Source organism: Meleagris gallopavo, chromosome 3 (assembly GCF_000146605.3).
Source record: "Meleagris gallopavo isolate NT-WF06-2002-E0010 breed Aviagen turkey brand Nicholas breeding stock chromosome 3, Turkey_5.1, whole genome shotgun sequence".
Classification (NCBI taxonomy): domain Eukaryota; kingdom Metazoa; phylum Chordata; class Aves; order Galliformes; family Phasianidae; genus Meleagris; species Meleagris gallopavo.
The window spans coordinates 22,875,781-22,900,870 of NC_015013.2; the positions used below are offsets into that span (position 1 = coordinate 22,875,781).

Sequence of the window (25,090 nt, forward strand, 5' to 3'; positions counted from 1 at the left end):
TTTTTTAATCACTGAAGGGACATACAAATAAGGCAGCTTGTTAGCAGGAACTTTAATGTATTTTCACCAACATTATTTTTATGCTATTTATAAACCACAAAGTGAAATTATTTTCTAGCCCTAAAATATTATCTTGGGTCTGAAGATCAGCAAGATTTTAAAATGTCTGTTTTTGCCTTGTTTGTTCCAGGTCAAAATATTAACACTCTCCTGCCCCAACTCATTTATTACACTTTTCAAACTCAGAAAAGAGGTGGGAAATAAATGCAAATAAAACATAGAAGCCAGACAGTTTTATCCTACAAATGACAGCTTCAGGGATCATTGAAATCCCCACTGAAAGACAGTGGGATAAACAGAAATAAAAGATTAAAAAAATCAGCCAAAATTGCACCACTCAAAACAGTGATAATTCACCCACAATATTCACTAAGAGTGAATAAAACAGCTAAAAATTTTAAGCATCAAAATGGTGAGACGATTGTAATGTGAATATTTGCTAAACAAGTCCAGATAGTTTGCATTCTAAAACCTTTTAATGTCCTGGTTTGACAGCTCCTCTAAAGATTTGATCAGTGTTAAAAATTGAAATAAACCCTCCCAACGTATGAACATCATAACATTTAAGAAAAGGAGATTATATGCACATAAGATTTCCTTCATGCAATTACTACCGATACCCAGAAATTTCAACTGTTGACGCAAAATTATTAACCATCCTTTTTGGCATATATTTTCATTTTTTTCAACAAACAGAAACAAAATAACTCTGAGCTGTACTATTACCCTAACTTGGTTATTAACTTTTTAGCACACCTGTAGAGGTATACATTAAAAATAATAAAAATAATTGAAAAAACTATACAGCTATTAAGAAAACATTAAAGTCAACATGAACAGCTCTTTCTGCTAAGATATGTATGTTGATTTTTCCTTTTTCCCCCAGATAGGAGGCTATTCAAAGTAATAGGGTTGGTAAACAATCCATGATCTAAAATGGTTTCTAGTGTACTACTATTAATTTCTCCAGGTAAACTCTATATGCACATAATATTTAAAATTGAGTACCCAAAAGGTATGATTATAAAGCAATTATTTTCTAATCACAAACATGGCATCTATTAAATAGATGTAAGTAGGCCTGCAAAACCACCATGTTTCCCATTTCTGGATACAAAGGTCTAGAAGAAAAATTTCTCTTCTTATGTGTTTAAAACAAATATATTTTATTTACACACTTTCCCCAGTAAACCCTTTTAATGATGGCACAGTGATTATTTCTGTCTATCATAAAGGCATACAGTATACATTACAAGACTTCAGGAAACAGAAGAAAGATTTGGGCAGACAGAGGTTGTTTCAACATGCACAGACTTCCCTGCTTCCTCTTCCTACCTTGTCATCCTGTGAATCAGGCTGGAGAAGACTGTGTTGCTGAATTGCCATGGGAGGAGGAAGTGGTACAGCATCCGCTCCCTCTTCACCTTCTTCCTCTCCACAGCTCTGCATGCCTGAAGAGGACGACTTTGAGAGAGTGCCACTGCTCAGCCCCTCGTTACGACCCCTCTGTAAATAAAATTAAGACATTCAAGCTCTGTTACCTCCTCAGCAGCATGAAGCTTGTTAAACACAAGTTAGTCTTAAGACTGTTCTGTAGATTCACCTGTCTCCCAACAAGTCAGTATGACGCTATGCACACAAGTTAAAAAAAAAAAAAAAAAAAAGATGATTCTACACACACGGGAAAAAAAAAATCAGATGCTGTAAATTATGTTTTCATTGGCTGGAAACTGGAAAAAGCAGACGGATTAAGATACTGAGAAGCAGACATTTAGCTTGAAAGTTACTACAGGAAGGTGCTGCCAAAGTAATGCTTCACAAGTTCAGTTCTGCAAAGTATGAGTCCCATTCTTCTAACTTACTAATTCAAGGACTTTGCACAGAAAGCAATGAGCTTCATATCAAGATGTCTGAAGGCTATACGAATCCCTTATAACATAAAGTATTCTGTCAATCATCTTTTCTCATATCCACCTCTATCTTAAAATAGTGAAAGCAGAATGCTTGTATGATGTTTACAGTTGTGACGAAAGACAGTCCCTCAAACTACATAAGAAACTATGAATTAGCCGAAGTTTAGTGCAGCTGAGTTCACAGGATAATTTAAGCACATTTAAAGGAACAAGCGTAGATGATAACTGTCCTTCCCTCACTTCAAGGAGGAAATCTGGCTGTAAGTTTTCTCTCATTCACAGAACTGCAGAATAATAGATACTCTCGAAATAACGCTACAGCTGTGTCCGAGAACCAGTCTCTTTCTACAGCGTGATCTTCAAGGACAGATGCCAATATTCTTTTCCAAGCTACAATTATCACTTCACCATGCTACCAGGTCTCTAGTCTTTTTTCCTCCCTCACTGTGTAACAGTGTTCCAAGTCTGAAGTCAAATACATCAGAAGCAAGAAAAATAATTAATAGGCAGTTCACTATTTCCTTCAGTGAAAACTGCCATATTTATTATTTGGGTGATGGTAACTACATTTTGATTTGAGGGGCCATCTTCTGCTCTAAGGCACATGTATAGCTTTAAGCAGGTCTCACTACGTAGATCTAGGAGAGACACAGAAACACGTTGCAGCCAGCTGCCTGGAGCACGTACCTCTTCAATAGTCTCATCTTGTGGGGTTGCTGCACTGTCATCAGAGTCCTTCTGAGAACCTGCATCAGCGCTTTTGCGAACCTCTCTACTCTTCTTGTGCTTGTGGGCCAGTTTCTTGACATGCCCATCTGCTTTCCCACTGCTGAGACGCCTCACAGGACTGGTAAGCCATTTTCTCAAAGTGTTGCCAGGACGCTTGGGACCCGGGGAGCTCTGTGCCCCAATCATATGGGGTTGAAGCGATGTTACTGAAGCAGGAGGACTGGCATCATTACTGGAGACTGAAAGGGAGTCTGAAAAAGAGTGAGGAGAGTATGTTAAAAGCGAGATATTGGTAAGTGAGAAACAAGGTGAACAGTAGTAATAGCCATTTGTTTAAACTCTCCACCAGTTTGACTTGGGAAAAAAGAAAATGGTGTTACTATCTTCTGCCAGTCAAAGACTGATGGTAACATAGCATTAACCATAAAATCACGTGTATGAAAACTAGTAAACAATTCCTGACAGCTGATAATGTCACTTGAAACTCCACAACAAGCATAAGCCCTACTGGAAACCTGCATCAATCTCCCAAAGTTTAACTGCAAATTACTATGCTTGATATAAGACACTCTATTGGGGCAGTTTTACAGGACTATCTGAAATACTCAGATTGGATGTATGAAAGAACTGAACAAATTACTTTAAAACTTGTCTTTTAAAGACACCACAGCTGTATGTTTTCATGCTATACAAGACCACCTGAATATAAGCAATTTCTTTACAATAGTCAAGCTTTCAATAAGTAGTTGTGAGTAGCTCAATTGTTATAGCAATGCTGATGCACATCTGACAGTAGCACACTGCTTTGAGCACGGACATGAAAAGCAAAAAACATTACCTCAAGAAAATAAGCAAAATTAAAAAAATCCCAAACTTTATTACAAATGCTGTAGTTAAACACTATTGGTTTAAGTATTTCCTGCCCTCCAATCCTGGAAAATGTGGGAAGGAGAGTCAAGAAATCAAGAGAACAGTTAAATATCTATATTATATATCTATGTTATGTTATATCATAAATATCATATGTTTATTTTGTTTAAATAATCTTGGAGACTTAAAAAAAAAAAAAAAAGGAAGAGAGCTATGTTGAAAAGCCCATTTGCTCAAATCTAAGGATCAGCAGTTTTTCTTAGCATGACAATGCGTGAAATCTATAGTCAAAGGATATACTTTTCTTAAACCACAGCTATATGCATATGAGGCCAGTATTACTTTCCCACTGAGGCTCCTGTCACTTGAACCATAGAGTATATTTATGGTAAGCGTCCACCAGGTTAGCTGTTGTGAGACTACATTTATTCTTCCCATGAAGCATATAGTTTCTTCTCCCAACAGTTCTCTTTTTCCTAAAAATATACTTCCTTTTTTAAAGACACAATCTTGTAATGTCAGTCCTATGACTACTATCTACCATCAACATATTAACAAGACTCAGCTAGACTGTCAAGTATGGTTTCTTCTCCTCTGTGCGCACTTTTGTAGATAGAGAGTTTATATAAAGATGACATAAATAATGTTTTGTTGAATGTTTCTACTGCTAGGAATTCAATGTAGTGTTTGCATTCCTTCTTGAGGTTTGACACAGATGTTCAGGTCACCTCTTCTGGAAGCTTTTCCTTAAGAAGCATACTGTCAGTCTTACCAGCAGTAGTTTGAATTTTGTAGGATAATATGGTCACAGTTGCAGCAGTACACTTTACTGGAAACACAAATGCCTTGGATCTACACACTAGTATGTGAGCCTGCTCTGTTTCCACAGAATATTAAGGGTAAATTCTAGCTTAAAAAGCCACAACTAACATGCTGAACGAGGCACAGAATGTGAATATAATAAGATCTTTTTCCATTATTGTTCATGGTGTTTCAAAGAAGATTATCTTAAAAACTGTAGAATGATGGGGAAAAAATAAAAGAAGAGAGAAACATTACCATCCTTTCCCTGGAATCCAAAATTTTTATCAGGCTGATTTAAACATTTTCTTTGTTCCAATAAGACCAAATCTGCTTCCATTAGTTGGCATGTGACTGTTAAAATACATCAGCTGTGATGCCAAGATCTGCACTAGGCTATTCTGTATAAACACATCCAGAACAATAACTGGTATTAGACACCACTTTTGTTTTCCCATAAAGTAAAAAATAAAGCATAATTTCAGTCCAAACTAGTGACTAACACTTTCAACCCAGGAATCAGTATGTGCCTGCAGAATTACCTTCTAGCTGCAGCTGTCGGTGTGCTGCACAAGGGTTAGCAGACTTCCTATGATGCCATCAGTGTTTCAAGGTTTCAAGTAATGCATACTACCAAAAAGCAGATGCAGAGTTCTGCTAGCCAGCTTTGTCTCTAAATCTTGAGATATCAGTGCTACAGAATTACCACGTGTTTTTTTTTTTTTTTTTTTGTGAAGCAGGAAACATAAGGAAAAATTAATTACCTATAACAGTTTTTGACTTGCAGTCTGAAGATCCCTGAAGGCCTGTGAGTTACTGCTTAAGGGTCCTCAGCACATATGTTCGAAAAGCAGGCCTACTGGCCATCAGCATCCACAGCATGACAGATTTTTCCTTTTTAAATAAAGTGGTCTGCTTATTAAAAAAATTCCAAACAAAACTCCCAACCATCTGTAAGCTCTCCACAGGAATCCAAACAATCCCCTAGTAAACCTCTATAAGAAGTTAGTTTGACTGCTCTTTCACCAAATGTAACTTTACCATCACATATCATGTATCTTTTAATTTTCATCAGATTCCTCATTTCAGAAATCATAGCAAATTCCAACAGATGGGTACTTCACTACCCTTCTGCCATTCTGCTAATGGAACGCAGAAGAGCAGAGAACAGCAGCGTTCTTGTAAACAAGTTTCTGAAAGCATAAACTAAATGTTTTGCTTTTAAAACTCTTGAAAATGTTATAACTACTAAACCAATTTTTTTTCTTTCACTTGTAGAGATTTTTCAAGCCCCTCAAACAGTCCACACAAGTTCTATCCTCAGATAGAGCACATTTGCTTGTGTAATTAACAAAAGAAAAAGTCAGTTAGGCTTTAACACCGAAGTTCATCATGCACCAACTGTTTTGTGTTTTTATATCAGTTTGCATTTCCTTCCTTTACAATTTTACTCCCTGCTAAGAAAAAGTCAGCGTGGTGGTACAGTAACTGATGGTGGAAGATTTATTTTTTCCATAAACATGCCTATCTCTAAGCATTAGCAGGCCTGCAGTTAATAAAACCTTCTAAAAAGCTGTGCTCCCTTCCCAGATTTTTGCACATCCTTTTGACAGTCAACACTTACCAACTATTCCATTTCTTGTAAAACCAAACTGTATGATGTAGCGCCCCTAAAACTGTGGGAAAGTAGTATTTTTATCTGATTGTATTTTTGCTGTATCACTCCTGCTCTTAAGTCAGCCAACAGACTGTGGGCAGGAGGAGGGAAGAGAGCAGGAAGAAATGCATATACTCCACTCAAGTGGGGAGGATCTAAGAGACAAAACAATGCTAGCCAGACATGTTTCACAGCACATACTTTGGCCATGTCCTCCCACACAGCATTAGTTTTCATTTGGCGTGCAGCATGTAACTGCTTCTCATCTTCTCTTCTGCAAGGTTTTATATGAAGTACTTACTAAAGCATTATTAGGGCTTCGGGGAATCATAAAAGTGGACAAAGTATAAGTAGTACACCAAAATAATAGCATTGTTCCCCTTTTTAAAGCATGAAAGCACTGAGGAAAAAGAAAAGGCTTAATATGAATAAAAATACTGCCTTGCCATAAAAGCATCAGCTTAAATATCAAATTATATCTAAAAAGTATTGGAAAAAAAAAAAGAAACTTAGTATCACCTGTGTTAACCCAAATGGAATGTCAAATCATTAGTCTCTTCAGAGACCAGATCTGATTTCCACCCCTCCCCCTCCACCTTAAACCTGCAGAAAACATCCCTGCAGTCCCACAGATCAATGTTAATACTCAGTAAAAATAAAACATTACAAAATTTTTCCTGGGAGACCTATTAACATCCATTTTCCCATCCCAGCCCAGCTCACAGGAGTCCAGACTCTGCAAGTCTTACTCCTATGTCTTTCCTCAGTTGAATGGTATTTCTAGCCAAGGGCTACAATACTAGGACACAGTCATTAATTAAAAACAAACAAACAAAGACAAACAACACCAACAAATGCTTGTTCAAGTTCATATGTTTAGGTAGATACGTTCTTAGATCCAAATGTTAGGAAATCTCAGTATCCATATAGGAGGTTTTCAAGATCACTGAAAGAAAGACGCCAGCTTTCACTATGAGAAAAGCTGCTCGGGTGTCTTATTTCTCCCTGGTCAACCACTATCTATCTATATAATCAGGGATACGCTCTTTGATTGATAACTATGCTTGGGAATGTTTACACTAGAATTGGCTTTGCTTCCTTTATGACTACATAACGAATTGTTTTTCTAGGGTTGCTCAAGAATATTTTATCACTAAAACATGCTAAGAGGAAAAAGGAGTATTCAAAATTAAACCAAAAACAACATGAACTTTTAAAAACAAAACAGATGGAATAAATTTGGGGTATGCTAACCCCAACTGTGTTTCAAGTATACTAAACTTTCTAGTTAGTGTCAAATTTCCTTCTAGAAAAAGATAAATGCAACAGATGGCCATCTTGGGAAAGAAAAAAAAAATCCAATACACAGAAAACAATCACACACAGCATTACCAATCCAACAATAAACTATCAAACTTAATAAGGCCTTTTGCTCAAGTAAAAACAACTTCACAATTATTAAAACAAAACAAAACAAAACAACCTAAAAAAACCCTAGGAGATGGGCTTCGTTTTATAATGCATAGCCAAACTATGAAAAGAGGGCATTTGACTTCTATTTTTCTCAAAGTAAAATCACATATGTTGCTCTGTTGATAAGGTCAGAGAGTTCACTTAAAGTCCATAAATTTATTTGTAAGTAAAGGAAAAAGGGCAGGCAGCATGAGTTCTTACCCCCTTCAAATCAGAAGATAAAGTTACCTCCAATGAACAGACAAATTTTTGAAACTTTAAGGGAAATGGGAATTCTCGTTCTAGTCCCAGCTTTCTTAACACAAGAAACATGCACATCTGCGATTAATGAAGTAGGTATTTTTTCTAAAAAATAAATCAGCCATATTGAGCTAGTTGATGACTTGAAAGACTCTGCTTCACATTAATTATTTCCATATTGCCATTTTTAAAGTTTTACTTTTTACAAAGAGAGTAATGGGCTACAAAACCCTGAGACTACCTTACCTAGGGAATCAAACCTACTCTGCTCTGCGCTAAAATCAAAATGCTGCAAAACTGTAAGTACAAACAATTTGCCTTCTCTGAACTATTGAGATGCATCAAGAAGTAAAATAAAAATAATAAAAAAAAAATAATGGAGCAAAGCGGCCTTGGTGGTCCTGAGTGGACTGTCACATTGCCACTGCAGCCCTGCCTGTCCCCACGGCCATATGGATCAGAGAGCCAACAAAGGAAGGCTATCACATAGGACAACTAACCAGCTGTTCAGTAAGTCCTAACGCAGGTACATTACAAGTACTTGGGAAAGTATCATCAGTTCAAAAGGACAGTCTGAGATATCAACTGGAAGTGGCTATGGTTCAGTAATATCCCAAGCCCATATCTACCTACAAGCAATAATGTCCCAATCTCAGTCAAGTCAATTTTTGCTTCTAATGACAAAAAAAAAAACAAAGCTGGAGCCCAGTAAACAATTATTTTTTGTTATTAGATGAGATAGGGAGAACTTAGGAAAGAAAAAAAAGACTTAATTTACTCATGGATACACACATACACAGTTTCTGTCTGAGAGCCACTTCTGAAATAAGAGGCAGTCAACCTGCCATGTATAAGACCATTCCTTTACTTGTCAGGAATTTTCATTCTCTCCTAATGCATATCTTCCTCTTCAGACTATCCTTACAGCAATTTATTATTATTTTTAAACAAATACTGACATATACATCAAAAGACATTAGATACATTTCAGCTTTAACAAGTCACCATAAAAGCAGTTGCCATTTAAAGAAAATACAACTTTAGCTTCGTTAGGCTTGCAAGCATGGAGTTTCCCTCATGTTCTTTTGGAAGCATGAGCTTCACTTACAATACAGAGATAATTTTCAATGCTTTTTAAAAATGAAACTAGTTTATTTAAAGAATCATGAATAAAAAACAGAAAACTAGTATCAAATACATAAAAGAAAACCCTTCAATATCATTGCTCATGCTCACTATTCACCTCTGCTCAGCAAATCCCTTCTGCCATTATTTCACATTTCAGCATAGTGCATGACTTAATTTACCATGTGTGGCTAGATGAAGATAGCTCAATACCTTGGTATATCTTCCCAGATACCTGCACTGACTGACTTTAAATGCATTCCATAATTAAATCTTCCAAGTTATCAAAGCCTGACTGTGCTAAATATCAGATTGATTGAAATTGTAAGCCAGATACTAGTCAGCTTTTTAAGTAATATCCATAACTGTCTACAAAACAGGTCTGCAATTAAAAACACAAACAAAAGCCCCTTCCCTGAGACAGTCTTTGTTGCATCTTAATAACTTCAAAGGCCTTCCTGAAATAGAGAGAAGTCACAGAATCACAGAATCACAGAATCACAGAATTGTAGGGGTTGGAAGGGACCTCTAGAGATCATCCAACAAACATATTTGCAATATCACCTGAGGAAAAAATGAAGAAAATCTCTGGGTAAGTGCAAAAGTACATTTGAGTACATTTGAGCTAGAAAAATCAGTGGCAGATGCCTGAAGGGTTTAATATGATTTTATGTTGTTACTGTTCTGTCATCTCATATTCTTTTTTTTCCCCCAAGTATCCTCTCTTACCTTCCTACTCTGTTTAGAAAAATCAAGGTTTTAAATTTTTAACATTTAAACTTTTTAACAATCTCACATTCATTAGAGATTGCACACAGAGAGAACTGAAAATGCATCACTGCTGGCTGTGAACTAAACACCAACAAAATGTATACTGTAAAAAATCTTCCTCTTACAACTGCTAGTTGTTTTACATCCACACTTTACTTTTTTTTTTTAAAGCAGGAAGAAGGTACGATATTATGCCAGAAAAAAACTTTCTTGAGTGAACAGCAGTAGTTCTGTTTGTGCTCCCTGGAATTCAGACCTCAGGGATAAAAAAACAAAAACAAAAAAACTCTGAACCTACCTCTTGTATATTCCTGCAAGGCAGCACTACAGAAGGGGAGAGAAGCCTTTGTGAGGTATTTTCAATAAGCTGTTATTCTCTTCTACTTTAGGAAAGATTTTGTGTGTGTGTGTGTGTGTGTGTGTGTGTCATAAGAAGTAAGCATTAAAAGTTACTTACAGTCCTGAACTTTAGGTTCACAGTATGTGAAAACCATAAGCATTTAACAAATTAATCAAAGCTTCCCTGTTAAAATATAAGCTACATACAATGCTTTGACCTAAACTCTATTCTTTTGGCCACCTGACTGCTCACATTTAAGGACAGCTACGTCCATGTGCCTGGTAGGACACGTCAGTGACAGATTTATGTCTGTGTCCTCAATCCTAGGCCAGTCCAAAAATGTCCATCATGTGCAACAAGCAAGTCAATCTCTAGTCTATCTCTACAAGTCAAAATGCCCTGATCATTTCAGTATAATTATACCTCCCCTAAATTGAGGTGTGTTTCTACTAATTAAAATTGCACAGGGCATGCACATTTTTACATATGAGCTGATGAACAGAAGCCCATGCTCTAATTTCCAAAGTTCTGTTTTTTTCAAGCACAATCTTCAGTGAGTTTCTTTGGGCCAGTTTGGGCCATCAGTCGGTTGTCTGATTCTTGTACCTCATTTGTGCCTCCTGAAGATTACATCATTCCACATTACCATGAAGGAGTCCTTAACACACTTCCTCTGCAGAGCCAGAATGGACAAGATACTGGTACATTTAATAGTTACACACACACACTTAACTCCCTCATAGGGGCTGACATAAACTCTATAATCAAAAATACTAAAATACTAAGGTGCCACCCTTCTTTAACTGTATAGCTGTGAAAGGTCTCAGGACCAATCTCCAGCTTACTTCAGGATGATCAAATTGGAAGATGAGACGAAGGCACAGTCTGCCCACTCCCTTCTCTAGGAGAATGGATCCTGCAGGAGCAGTGACTGCCAGGGGATGCTCTGGTGGAGGCCCAGGGCCACAGTCTACAACTCAGCTTGGCATGGAGAAGCTGTACACAACCTTCACCTCCAGCCTGCCCCCCACTCCTGTCACTGCCTATTAGTTTCAGACACCAGCACAAGAGTCTGGCAGAGGGTACAGCACAGCTCCTTAAGCATTGGGAACAGGCAGCATTGGCTTCTTTCCCACTGCTCCCAGCCTTTGACAAAAGCAAACAGCTAGCTTGTGGGGAGAAGCGAGCTCTGAGCCAATGAAAGGAAAAGAGTGATGTAAGAAGCTCTGGTCCTGGGCCTTGTAGGCAGTGCTGGTGCCTAAGACACTAGGCAGAAAGTTTTCCCGGCTGTTGACAAGCCATTCATCTCCTGCATGCTGCGTGCAACCTACTTGTGAAGGGCCATGCAGTCTGACGTGAGTGGCAGAGATGTGGTTCTGCTCTTAGTGGAGAGTTTTATGTCACTACAAATGGAAGCCACTGTTTGCACAAGATTTGTGATGAACAGTTTCCATTTTTAATCAGGGCAACCGTGCAACTCCTTTTTACTCATTTGTTCCTGAGTTGCACTACAATCTGCTTCTTTGATTTTTGCTGAAAAGTAATGTTACCCTCTGAAATGGATAGAGAGAGTTGCCAGTCCAAGACATACAGCTAGGAAGTAGCAAAGAAACTTATCTGATATGCTGTCTACAAAAGAAAGATATGAACAGATAGAAAAAGCTCATAGCAATATAAAAAACAGCCAACAGGCAACTAAAAGGAAAGAAAAAAAGTAAAAAAAAGATACATTATGAAGTCCTCAGCTCTACTGAAAAGTAGAGGAAAGTGGGAGAGAAGCAAGCCTGCAGAAATTGCTTTAGGAAGAACCAGTCTCAGATGTTACTTAAGGCAACAAATGTCACACTTCCCTGTGGAAAGCTCAACAATGCAAATCATCCAAATCAAGGAATTTATCCCATGCAGATTTTAAAATAACCTCCAGTACTCCAGCAAAAAGGCTGTACATCAGCAAAACAATGTCATTGGAAGCAAGTTCAAGAAAGGAAGTAGGGGATGGACAGCTCTGTTAGTGTCATTTTGAAACTGAGTGTGCATGTATAGGTAGGGAGGAAATTAGCTTCCACTAGTCTAGCATAAGCAAAAAAAACAAGCTTCATGGTTCTGAAGACAAAAAACTACATATAAAATCAGCATACAATGCTGCAGAGCCAACACCTTTTATTTTTTTTCTTTTGCTCAGAAGATTGAAACAAAAGTGAGCAAGAATAACCTCTGCCAGATATTTACAAATGAATGGCTTCTAGGAAAAAATGAAAGCAGGTGTATTTTATTCCCTTACTCTTCAAAATATCTTAAGAAATGCGATAAAACCTCTTATTTCCTATTAAAATTGAGAAAATACATGTTAAGAGTCAACAAACAGATACTTCAAAACAAAGGGTAGATATCGATCATAATGGCTAATGATATTTTCAAGGCTTATTAATAAGCTCATAAATGTTAAGTAAAAAGGCAATACACAGTGACAGCATTAAGTTAGGAGAACAATACAGAAGAAATAACTTATTTTAAAATCAAACTTTGTTTAAAAAAAAAACCAAGTGATCAGACAACTTGTACTAAAAAAAATATGCTTGTTTCCTCTGCTCTTCACCTATTGCAGTTCCATATTAATTTAACTACGCATAATAATCCAGCACCAGCTTTAGTAGTCATCTTTTTTTTCCCCTCCATCCTCTTGATTCAAAGCAGAAGAGTTCATTAGAACAACCAGTGATTGTTTGGAGCCACAGCTTTAGCAACAGCTGTGCAAACACATCAATCTCAAGTTAGGAACTCTGCCATAAGCTTAATAATAATATACTCATATCATTTAGCTTTGGGGCCATTACAATAACTGTGGTCATTTTCTTGCTAAATGCTTTGCTGCTGTAGCCTTCAAAAACAAATTAAGAAGGTAATTCAACAAATTGGGAGGGAAAATGGAATAGCTGAGACGGTGACAAAACGTGTCCCCCAGAACTACTAGACATAAAAGATGCTCCCATATCCAACTCATTTAGAACAGGGACATAAACTAATTCTACTAACACTGCTACGTATTGTAAAACCTTGACCTTTTTAATACACAGACTACTTGAAATATTCATGAGCCATTTCAGTCCCCTACAGTCACACTGCTGCTATCATCCCTGCACAACTAGATGGCTGTAGGTGCTGACAGACAGTTTCCTCCGGGCTCAGTCCCTGCTCAATAACGCCATTATCAAGAACAGACTTAGATGACAGTGATTGGAAACTGAACTGTTTTCAGACTTTTTATCTACAGATGGAAATGTAATCTGAGCAAAGCAGCAAGGGAACACATGATTTTAATAAAGGTTTGTCACACTGGAAATGTATTTTTCTTTTAAACAGACTCTCAGTCAAGGTTGTCTACCTTATAGCTATTAAAATCATACTGGAAATTGCTGCACAGACACCTTTTCAGGGTGAAGCATCTTAAGAGATTAGGTAAGAGGAAGATATTGTTCCACAACTTCATTAAACTTGATTTAAAAATAAGCTGAACGAGTTAAATGGGCAAAGATAATTCCTTGGTATAATTTTATTTTTTTTTTTTAAGCAAGTGAGCTATAAATTAACAGAAGATGTGACATTTTATCTTAAAGTGTAATTAAAATGTATGGAACCATGCATTGAACACTAAAAACAGAATCCATCATTGCCACTTTCATTAATTTGATTACAGCCTCTTCAGGAATAACATATGCACTGCTGAATTTTCTTTGGCATCATCAAGCCCACGCTGTGTACAAAAAAAAAAAGTTACATTTTGCCATGCAAGTTTTCTGCTGTGTTTATTTCCTTCACAATTATTTCCAATAAAGGCTCAGAAGAAAGCTGATGTTTTGAACTCTGTGCCATCTAAATCTCAATTCCTAGAATCATTCCTCAGCTCCCACCCATCCAGGATTACCTAACTGGCCACAGAGGAGAATGATGCAATACGACCATGGTAGAACTATCCAAAACTGGTTTGTGTGTAGAAATCAAGAAGAGAGAAAAATAAAAGAAATAAACCCACATCATTTGAAAGGCAGTCAAGCAGAAGTTTTATTCTTGTCTTTAATTAACCACAAAGTCTTGAGGGGGAGATGGGAGGAGGGAGAGGGAGCTGAAGAGATCAGTGCCAATAGTAGCTTCTACACAACAGTAATTGTTGTTAGAAGTAAATCACCTTTTTAAATTATGGACTAAACTAAATGGCAAGTCTAATTTTAAGGATAAGAATAAGGTGTTTGGAGGAAACAAGATAAAGAATTTAATTAGTTTTCTTTATTTGCTCCACAGAAAAAACACATTTTCTTTTAATGAGGTCCCCAACATTTAATACAATGCATCTCAACAGTTGACCTGTATGAAGGTCTCTTCTAGCTACCTCAATAGGGAAAAATTCTACTTTTTTAACCATTTATTCAAAAAATGGACTGAAGGTGCACAATCTCATCCTTAAAAGCAATAGAAAGAAGAAAAAAAAGTGGTCTAAAAACATTCTTTCCTGTCCTCTATGAAGAAAACAAATCCTCACAGGGAAAGGTCTATTACGTAACTGATACAGTCTTTTCAAAGTAGGATAGAGTATACAGATACCACCTAAGCTCTGCTCTCATGTCACTTCCACTAAAGGACAGAGTTGGATCATTTGATGGACAAATTCAGTGGATTCTTACAGCTGGCTGTAACCACATTCAAAGGGATATTATGAACACACTGCTCCTTACTCGTCTAGCAATGAGCACCTAGAGGAAACTTTGATTATGCAAGGTGATAGCTCGTTCTTATACTGCTGCCACGCTGAAGTAATTTGTTTAAAATAGAGACAAATTAAGTTGAAATGTGACTCGAGACATTTCTGCTTTGCTAAGAGTAAGTCTACACACTCAATACAAACTTCTGACCACGATACAGAAATATATATATATGCACCAAATGTTTATTTATAGATGCTCTCAGGGAGAACAGATTTGATAAGGATGTGAAGAGACAGCTGCAATTTTCCTAGTATGGAATTAGCTTCTACCTTTCTTTTCAAAATGCATCAATATACTTTCTGGGGTCTGTCTTTTTCTGTATTTGAAGTGTTTTCTTCACATTAACTCCTCTGCTTTCCCATCCCCTTTTTGAAGTTAAATCTGAAAATTCTTTACTAAAAATTTTGAATATTCTTCATTCCAAACTGAATATTCTGAACATTCCAAAAATGTTCAGATATTAACAACATATTCTTCATATTAAAGAAATGGAGCTACAGTTTGTTTTATACCAAGTTTGCTTGGCAAACCTAACAGCATCTCCTTCAGAATAGCAAATGTTTCCCTTTCTCATCTTTATAACTAGGAGCTGAGTATCTGCTTTGAAAATGAGATGGGGATAACAAGCCCATTTTAAATTGCTATATTTTAATGGAATAGTTACAAGATATCAGAGCAAAAAAATACGTATTTAAGTAGAGGGAACAGACTTCAGAGGCAGAAGGTTGCCTGGGGCTAACTCCATATACACATTTGATCCACAATGCTGCTCAGTCTTAGCTCATTTCACAAAGCAAGTAACCCACTTGACAATTACATGAATCAAAGTATGGCAAATCTGACCAAAGAGATGCATCTAAGCCATAGGGGACAAAAATGTGTAGTAATTCAGATTAGAATATGATGTTGTTCAGATGAAAATATGGAGGTCATTTCAGGGCAAAAAACCTGAGTTTCTGTGGAAGGACATCTGTCCTCCTGCATAAGCTCCTACTTACTTTTAAGAGGTGAGCGGTGGGTGTTGAGGGTAGTGAGAATGGAACAGTGTTTTCTGCCAGATCAACTCTAGAAAGCAACTGGGACACATGTACAAGCTCAAGGTATATACGCTGGCAGCATCTGACAAGTACTTCATTTTTTACTAATCAAGAAACAGCACCTTCAGATAACCCTCCTGCAAGTCCTGCAGCCTGAGAGTTCAAAAAAGCCCCATTTCAAGAACGGTGAGGAAGGACATACAGGTCAAGAAAGCAGCACCTCTGCTGACACATGAGTTCAGCTTCAGGAGGATTTCTGTTGCATGTTCTCTTGGTGGAGATGGAAAAGCACACACAGCACATACTTAACAGTTTCCATCTGTATTCTAAAAGAATAGATTTTCAAAGTGCAGAGGTGGATCTATGCCAAGAATTACACTAACCTATTAGTAATGCTGGACTCTCCCACTGCATCCTCTGAGTCCAGTCCTCAGAGACCTCTTATCCTCTCTTGGACAACGTTTGCTAACAATTACTCTATAGTAAAAGCATCCTGTTTTACAGATGAATGACTTCTGAAGTTTGATATACCATAAAATGTTATGAAAGAGAAAAAGGAAAACTAGTTTGATTCATACAGATTCTTTCAAACCATCTACTGTGAACTTAATAAATATGCTTCTTCAAAGCCCAGTGAGAACTCTCTCTATTCCTGTAACCACTTTTCCTCCTCCAAACCAGCCCCCACATGGTTAATAACTTCAGGATAAATTTTGTTTCTGTAGATTTATTCCCTGGATTTCATCCATGAGATTGGCTTCTCAAATTTCCCAAGTGAAATATAGACTCGCATGACCCACTTAGGGACTGAAACACATACATCCTATTGTTTCCTCTAGCTCATAAGGTAACTGAAAAAAGATGTCATGATTTCTAATAGCCAGATCCAGACAAACACTATCTCCAGCCAAATAATCATAAACAACTTCGATATTTATCCACACTTGTCTCAAATGCAGAGCATTTTTGAGTTACAGGAATGGGTGGAATTACCATGAGAATTGTGCTTTCTCCAACTGATGTCAGATAAAGGCAAAGATACAATATTTATTTATTGATGTCAGTAATTTCTTGCCAGTTCATTACTTAAGGCCTTATTTTTTTCCTCCCTCCATTAGATTGCATTATTTCCTCTCCAAACTTCAGGAAAAAGCAGGGGGAAAAAAACTTGAATCCTTCAATTAAACAAGTGTACAAAATTATCAATTGCATGACAAGTATTTTAACATACTGATTAAAAACAAACCAATTTATTGCATACCTTAAGGATTTTTTTAAGCAAAATAGAAATCTTTTATTAATGAAATCATGCAATAGAGTACATCGTGAATATTCAGTCTAAAACCAGATGGTTAGTTTTAATTTTGTGGTGGCCAGAAATAACCAAAGATAAATTTTACTCTTTCCAGTCCAAGCAATAACATAACCACAGTTATATGGAGGCATACAATTAAGTTTGTTCCCCTATTATGAAAGGCTATTGAGCCTTCTTGCAACATGACTTGTATACATGGACATCTGTTTTTAGGAAACAGAGGACAATGAAAAATGTTTTTGAAATTGTGTATGCTTATCCAAGAAGTCTTTGTATATATCTATGATCTTAATCAATGGAAAGTGACTGACTACACCCAACATTCTACACTGCATGTTTTCTACAAAATATTTGGAATTAAAAGATAGAAAGATTTGAGCCTGTTGCTACTGTAGCAACAAGAAATTAAAAAATGAAGCAAACAAAAGAAGACAGGAAAATGAAAAACAACAGTAAAGGGGAAAAGACTCTTGCCATGCCATTAACAGACTTCCAGCTGAGGTACATGCAGCTCTGGGTAAGCTATTGCTGCAAAGTATTTTGCTGCAAAACACTCTGTATCAGTTATCATTTGTAATCGACTCTTTTCACCCCCCACTTCCAAGACACTCTGTACTTGTTTACATTTGAAAACTGGAATAATCACTGTTTTAGAAAGTGATTATACAGCTCTGGGGACTACAGAGCAGTTATCTCTATTGCTGGGATCAAAGATGATAGCCTGCTAACATTAAGTCCCCTCAGCTGGTACCCTGATGCTCCATTGTCTTTTGAGGAAGTATTGAGACTTATATGCAGCCCTATCCCTTTAGATAAATGAGATTACTTTCCATTATACCCTTAATTCCACACTTGCAACCTTACTACTACTTTCCCTCTTCTTTTGGTCCATCTGTAAAAGCAGTTTCACTACTAATAAATGACATATATTGTAACTGGCCTTTTGCTGCTTGTTTTAATTACATGCTCACAGCACACAGCAACAGACACATAAGATTTGAACCTGGCTGCAAACAACCTGCATGTGAAAGCATGCATCCTAACAAGTACACAGCTCCAGACACTGATGTTGTCCTGCAGACATTTCAGCTGTTGTGCATCAGAATCAAACTTCTTCTGCAGTGATAGTCAAAGTGGCAAGGACAAATACCATTTCTTGCTAATAACACAATGGAGGAGGAGAAACAGACCTAGCAACAAATGATTTTAATGTGCACATCCCTCTTCTCACCTGAGCTTCTGCAGACAAGGCAGAAACAGTATTGCTTTCCTGCACAATACTCATTTTAGTAGCAATGATGTCTCTAAACAAGTTGCATACAGACTAGTTTATTCCCAACCACACTTTCCTTTCAAGCTCTATTCCCCGAAACATTGCTTCTTAACAATAATGTAGTAGAAATAACTGGCAGATATTAAGCATGAGTTTTCAATTTAGTAGCAAAATTCTAAGAAAATTTTTAGGCTTTTAAAACAGTTACTACCAGTAGCAATATCTTTCAGAGCAAGAGTTACCACTTCTCATTTCCACAGTTGAGCTATAAATAATAAAGTAGTACATGCATTTTTTATTCTTTTTCTGAAGGAGCTTACTGTACAGCATTGCGGCAGTTTACACAGCAGACCCATTCCATAGCTGCTGCCTTTCTCATCCAGGTTCTGTTATACTCTGGACTTATTGTCTGGGGTCAAGAGGGAGGAGAGAATAGAGGCAGATAGAGAAGGAGAAAACATTCGACTAAACTCCTACGATTGGAAAACATCCCCTGGACAAACAGCAAGCCCTCACCCCCCAGCCCCTTATCCCTATTGTACACATTTGTACCTAAATCCAGGATCCAGTATTTACAGCCACTCGGCTGCCCGTTGCTGCAGCAGGTAGGATTTAGTGAATGAAGTGATCCCAGAGTGTCAGTCTGTTGAATCCTGTTTGGCATGGCGAGGAGTCAGCTGTTCCGATAGCCCAGCTTACAAACACCTACTTGCTTGCACCTCAGGGATTTGCTGCAGCTTCTGCAGGAGGTGATCACACAGATAACATTGCAGGCTGAAGATGCCAGCAGGCTGAAGAAGCTGCTATTGTCTTTGCAGCCTGCTGTAGCCTACTGCCCTGCAGTCAGAGCAGCTCCTCTCTTCTAGGATGCTCTCCTCTGACTCACTGAGCTCAGTTCCAGTCTTTAAATTCACATGTGGGAATAGCCAGATGCAGCAGATTACACTCTACCGTAACTACCCTAACTGAGGCTCAGGATAATCTTAAAAAAACAGCAAAGCAGATATTTTTCCCCCAGGCTTCAGAAAAGATATAGCCTGGCACTTCTGTAAAGCTTAGCAGCAGCTGAAACAAACAAAAGCCACTTTTAGCACCTCTTTTTGTTTTCCAATGCACAGATAGGTTTTTAATGCTTTAGTTAAAGCAGTGAGAAATTCAAACAAGACAGACATTTTCCGGTCAGAGAAAACATGCAGCACTTGCTATGTAATTTCCATTTTCCTTGACAAAGCCTGTACCAAACAACAAATTGCCATTACCTTCATCTTTTCTTTAACCTAGTCTGTGGGGAAAAAAACCCTCTACACAAGTTCAAATACTAGAAAAATGAAACACTTTTTGGTCAGTTTATTTAAAATCTTGCCATAGATTAAAGCACATTTCAGATCTATTCAGTACTAAGCTCTTCTTCTGCAAGATCCATTTCTAGTTTATCATCTTGTCTTCCTAATCACTAAACTGAAACAGCAGGTTTTGGGTTGTATTTTTTTTTTTTCCCCTGACCTAATTCTTTACTTAGTATATCACACAAGCATTTGTCCATGAATATTCTTTTTAAAATTCTTTTAATGAATCACTTTACAAATCTAACAAATATGTTTGGTATCTTCTTTTGAACAGCTCATCATCTAATTTTAGGGGACATGCAAAAAGCTAACACTGCTCGATAGAGAAACAGCTATGAGGCCAAAGCAAGGATTCAAATTTCTGTAAAAACAAGTAATGAAATGCTTTCATCATACTGTCAGGAAAAAAAGAGCCTCAAGAAGAGATTAAAAAAACAGTACTGCAAAATCCACAAGCGTGTTTTGAAAAAGAAGAAAATAAAGCAGCAAGGAAGTTGCCAATTATAATTGCACAAACAGCTTCACGTAATGCCAGAATAGGTAGGAATTTTATGTGGGGCTGAGAGCATCGGGGGACCCAAAGCCAAAGAAGAAGGCTTGCCATCAGCACTTTACACAAGCTGGATACACATATGTTAACCTGATTTCAATATTGAGCCGTGGGCACACTCCAATTAAGACTAAAATTTTACTTTTTGTATTTCTAAAAGAAAAACATCTTAAACTCTAAATAATTTTTCCTTCATAGCTTCCTGCACTGAAACCATCAATTCTGACACCTCAGCATTATTCTTCTGACCCAAGATGTATTTCAAATTACACTGAATTCCTGAGGGGGGTGGAGGGTAAAAAGAAAAAGAAAAATCCTTTTTTCCCTCAAGAAAAGTGTTTGAGTTATTTTTATAGTTTGCCACCTACAGTGAGACTTCCACTAAGGCTAGTTTATTCTTCATGAAAGCGTAGAACATCTGAAAGGGATTCTGGTTTCTAACTGTTGAGTAAGAAAAATAATAAATGAAACAATCCTTTTCCTCTGCTCCCCAACGGTTCCCACACACATCAAACAGGCTGAAGACCATCCAGCCACTTTTATTTTAGTTAAATTCACAAATCTTTAACTAACATTTAAAAAAATATAATGAAGTTATCCACATAGCTTTAAAATAGTGATTTCCATTTGTAAGAAAGCTCCTGACTAAAACTCAACAAAATTTCTATAAACAGCTTTTTTTTTTTGTTTTTTTGTTTTGTTTTGTGTGTGTGTGTGTGTGTGTGTGTGTGTGTGTGTGTGTAAATTCACATAAGATGACCTTATAGCAGCAATAAAATGCAGGAAGATATTTCAAACGCTGTGGGAACCACAGCACTTGCAGCTTGCTATTGCAGAAAGTCCTTCCTTTCCTTTCTGCATCGAACACCATCATTTTCAAGTTTTCCTTTGGCCCTTTCTCTTCTCAGAAAACAAATTTAAAACCTAAATTATGGTGGTGGTGGAGAGAGAATGAATGCATGAACTACTACCAAATGCATATTTCATTTATTTTTTCATTTATTTTTCATTTATTTTTCATTTACTTAACTGAAAAGAGGTTGATCAAGGATACGCAGTTGATATCAATACATACAACTGCAGATAAAAGCTTCACAGAAGCTTTGGAGAGGAGACACGAACATGCTGTAAGGTAAATGTGGATATTTGTAAAGAACTGTTTAGAAAACATCTCAATGTACATACTGAAACAATAGCTGCAGCTTTCCTATGGGCCAAGACAAACCTAGGACCTGTAATTTCCTAAGTATAAGCAAAAGAGATGCAACTTCCACATCACAAAACCTCCACTCGCAGTGCCTATTATTTAGTGTCATTATCTATTTTCTTAGATTAACCTAAAATACCCAAAAATGCACTATAAATATCAATTTCCATCTCAGGCAGTGACCTGCATCAGCATATTTAATATTAAGGCCAAACAAGAAGACTATCAATAACTTTCTATGGTTTACTTCAGGCTCTAATACAATGCTCTGTTTGTCTTTTAGCTCAATCAGCTTTTCTATATTCCAGTGCCTTAACCTGCCTTAGTTCTACTGGTCTACATTAAGAGCTTGTTCTGAGATTTCTCACATAAGGCGTTTTTTGTAGGAACCCATCTCTAGCAATAATGAGCCAGTCAGGTAAATTTAATTCAGCAGGCAAGAGAATATTTAAGTGGAAAACACCTCTAGGCAAAAACAAGGCTTGGGCACAGACTAGCTCTGATTGCATGGCACAATTTGCAAGGGGGCACTGAGATGTCCTCACCTCTATCCTCTGCTTTAATGTTTCTAGAATTTTGCCTGATAGAAGGACAAACTTTGAATAGATTCACAAAGAAGAACACTAAATACTTACCAATGCCATCTGATAGCATCAAAAATTGTACAACTTAAAGGGAAATATTAACTATTTTCACCTTAGCTGTGTAAAGCTGAAATGCATTTCCTTGCTAAACATTTTATACTATCTCCTTTAAAAAAGAAGTAGACAGTTAACAACTCTCTACATAACTGATGAAAGGTCTGTCAGATCCTAACCCTAGCAGTTTAAGACTTATCTCAACATATATTTCAATAAGATTTTTTAAAATTTCAGTTAAAACAGTCCTCTCACTTTCAAGACAGCATAATGGAAGAGATAATACAGCAAAGAATAAACAAAGAAACTAAAATGCCCAACAGTTTCTATAAGAGCGTTGCATACTCTCAGTAGATTGAGTAGCACATACTATGCATGATGCGTGTAACCAAAGCATCACACCTCTGTTTATAATGACAGTGAAGGAATAGGATCAACTTTCTGCAGCTACTCTTGGGACTCACTGGTAGACAACATGAGATGGGCAAAAATAATTTAAGGTATTAATGTTTTGTCTGCTCATCCCAGAAGAGAAAGAACAGCTTATGAGTCTCTGCCACTGATGGTCAACAAATCAGCTTGCTACAACTTCAGCATCCCACACGTACCAGCTGTGATCTGCAGGGTCTGAAACCACCATTTGCCATGGTATGAACTTCCTTATGGAAGTGTTACATCACCTGTGAGTGCTATGAGCCTCGTGTGTAAGAATGGAAACATTCATCTCATGTTTATGACGACAACTAGATTTAAATTGACTGCATTTCTCTGAAACATTTGCATGGTAATAGAATCTATATACTAAAAAAGGATAAACAGCATTCCAGTCTAATCCTTTAAAGTTCATACCACATTTTGCTCCATCTAGGGAAAAGCAAGCAGAACAAGAAAAGGAAGCTAATAAGGTACAGAATTTTCATTTTGAAACAACTATTTCAGTTGCTTCAGAGCTTAAAAAAGAAGTCAAAAGAGACAATTAAAAAAAGAAAGAAAGAAAGAAAGAAAACAGCTTCACAATTCAGTGTTGTTCTCAAGCAAAATTACATCTGTCTTCCTCTGGAATCCTCTCTATCATAATCAAGACATTCCATTTACAAAAAACAACTCCTATATTTTGTAATCTGCACTATTTGAAAAGATCTTGTTCATATTAAAAGCACACAAGATATTTGAAATTAATAGAAACATGAATTCTTTTTTTAGTTCTGCCAACATCTAAATGTCACGTTTTCAAAACCATTTCTCAAAGTGATCTATAAGGCAAATTATTTCATCATTTAGAAGAGCTTAAAATTTTGAGTCATGCTTCAGCATACAGTTGAGAGAAGACTCAGACATCCCCAAAACTATGAAGGATCACCTAGACCTAGAAGCCAAAGTGAGGCATAAATTCATAACCACTAAAACTCTTGCATTAAATTAACACTGCATAAACTAATAGGAATTTTATTTACAAGATGAATTTCCCATTTGAAAGATAAACAGGTAGACTTTGCACACAAATCCTATCTTTGGCGAGTTAGTATCTCTACCTCACCCCAGAATGCTCTAACACAAGCAAAAATGTATCAATAAACAAATCTGAGGACAAGCCTTCAAAAGATGAGTTCCCACACCACAATTAAAATTCTGAAAGGCTGCTAACTTTGCCTTTCCCTCAGCATACAATGTGCCCACAGTTTAAATGCTTGGAGCACAGCTGTGCCACTAGGATCTTGTTTCTTCAGCTCCACACACAAAGATCATCCTGTTCCCAAAGCCAGTCTTGTTCCTCCTTGGTCTTACAGATAACACTGCTGATCTGCATGGAGCGGAATCGTCTCACAGCGGCTCTCTGCGCTTGCATTCAGCACGTTGTTTCCTGTTCTTTCCTACTAGAGCTGCCAGCTGCCAAAAACACTCTAAACTGAATCAGGAATTGTACTCTACAATGAATTATGTGAACATCCCTAATGTGAGATTTCCAAGAAGTCCTTTCAACCTAATGAGGTGCTTCAATTAAAATAAATAAACAAGTAAATAATAATAATAATAATAAAAGAGGGGCATGCTTTTAAGTTAGAGCTACCTCCTTAGTTGGTTAACCTCAGGGAAGTATTTTGTGATTGAAGGTAAAGAGATATTCTCAAGTGAGTTGCGAATATTCCTCCTTTCTACATGTTGGGTAAGGCATTTGTCAAGAGCAACTGTTATCAAGACATAGAAGTACTCAGGTTTTAATTAAAACTATTGGGAAATGAACCATTTATCCAACTATTCAGTTCTCTAAGCCAGGATCTAAACAAGTCCTTCCTGTCTCCAGCTCAGCAGAACATGCCCTAGCTGTTGCTCACGCCTGCAGTAAGAAAGAATATAAAAAAGCACATGACATCAGAAAACTCTCCTTACTCATTAGGCTGTTATTTTCTTGAGTTTAAGTCTGTTCTGTGCTGTAGCCAAGGAATTGGAGTACATATACCACTCGCTTTTCAAAGAAATGGTGAGACATTCAGTGCCCCCAGCCTTCTGTTTATCTGGAAAGCCTTTGGGAAAATTCTGACTCCTCAACACAGTCACTACTGCACAACGCCAAATCAGCTTGAAGGATCCCAGCCACTGTCAGCAAAACCACAACAAACCAGATTCAGATAATTCAAACAGAATCTTCTGGATGAGTCCAAGGAATGCAGCTCCACATACATGCGCTACTTAGCAGTGGGGAGGGGAGTGGGAGGGGAGAAGAAATATGCCATAGCCTTACAGAGAACAGTTTTCTGCAGAAAACAGAATAAATGTTCTAAGTGAGAAATATTTGCTGTCCTAATGAGAAACACAGAAGAAACAGTAGGTTTTAAACATTAATGTTATTATCCAAGTTGCCCCTAATCACCCTTTTCACTGTTTTGTTTATTTCATTTTTCTGAAGCACTCTCCTCTGCCTCTCTTTCAAGACCCTCTCTCTTTCTTCCCCACTCCAAAAAATAAAAGGAATCAGCTGGTTGGCAAGGA

General features: G+C 37.2%; 1 protein-coding gene across 1 annotated transcript in view; it reads right to left on the minus strand.

Annotated features, from left to right (window-relative positions):
- TRIO (trio Rho guanine nucleotide exchange factor) overlaps positions 1-25,090 on the minus strand; it is a 166,200-nt gene that overhangs the window by 28,507 nt on the left and 112,603 nt on the right. Inside the window, 2 exon segments of the mRNA XM_010708503.3 lie at positions 1,396-1,566; positions 2,661-2,953. Of these exon segments, the coding sequence (XP_010706805.1) occupies positions 1,396-1,566; positions 2,661-2,953 (464 nt within the window).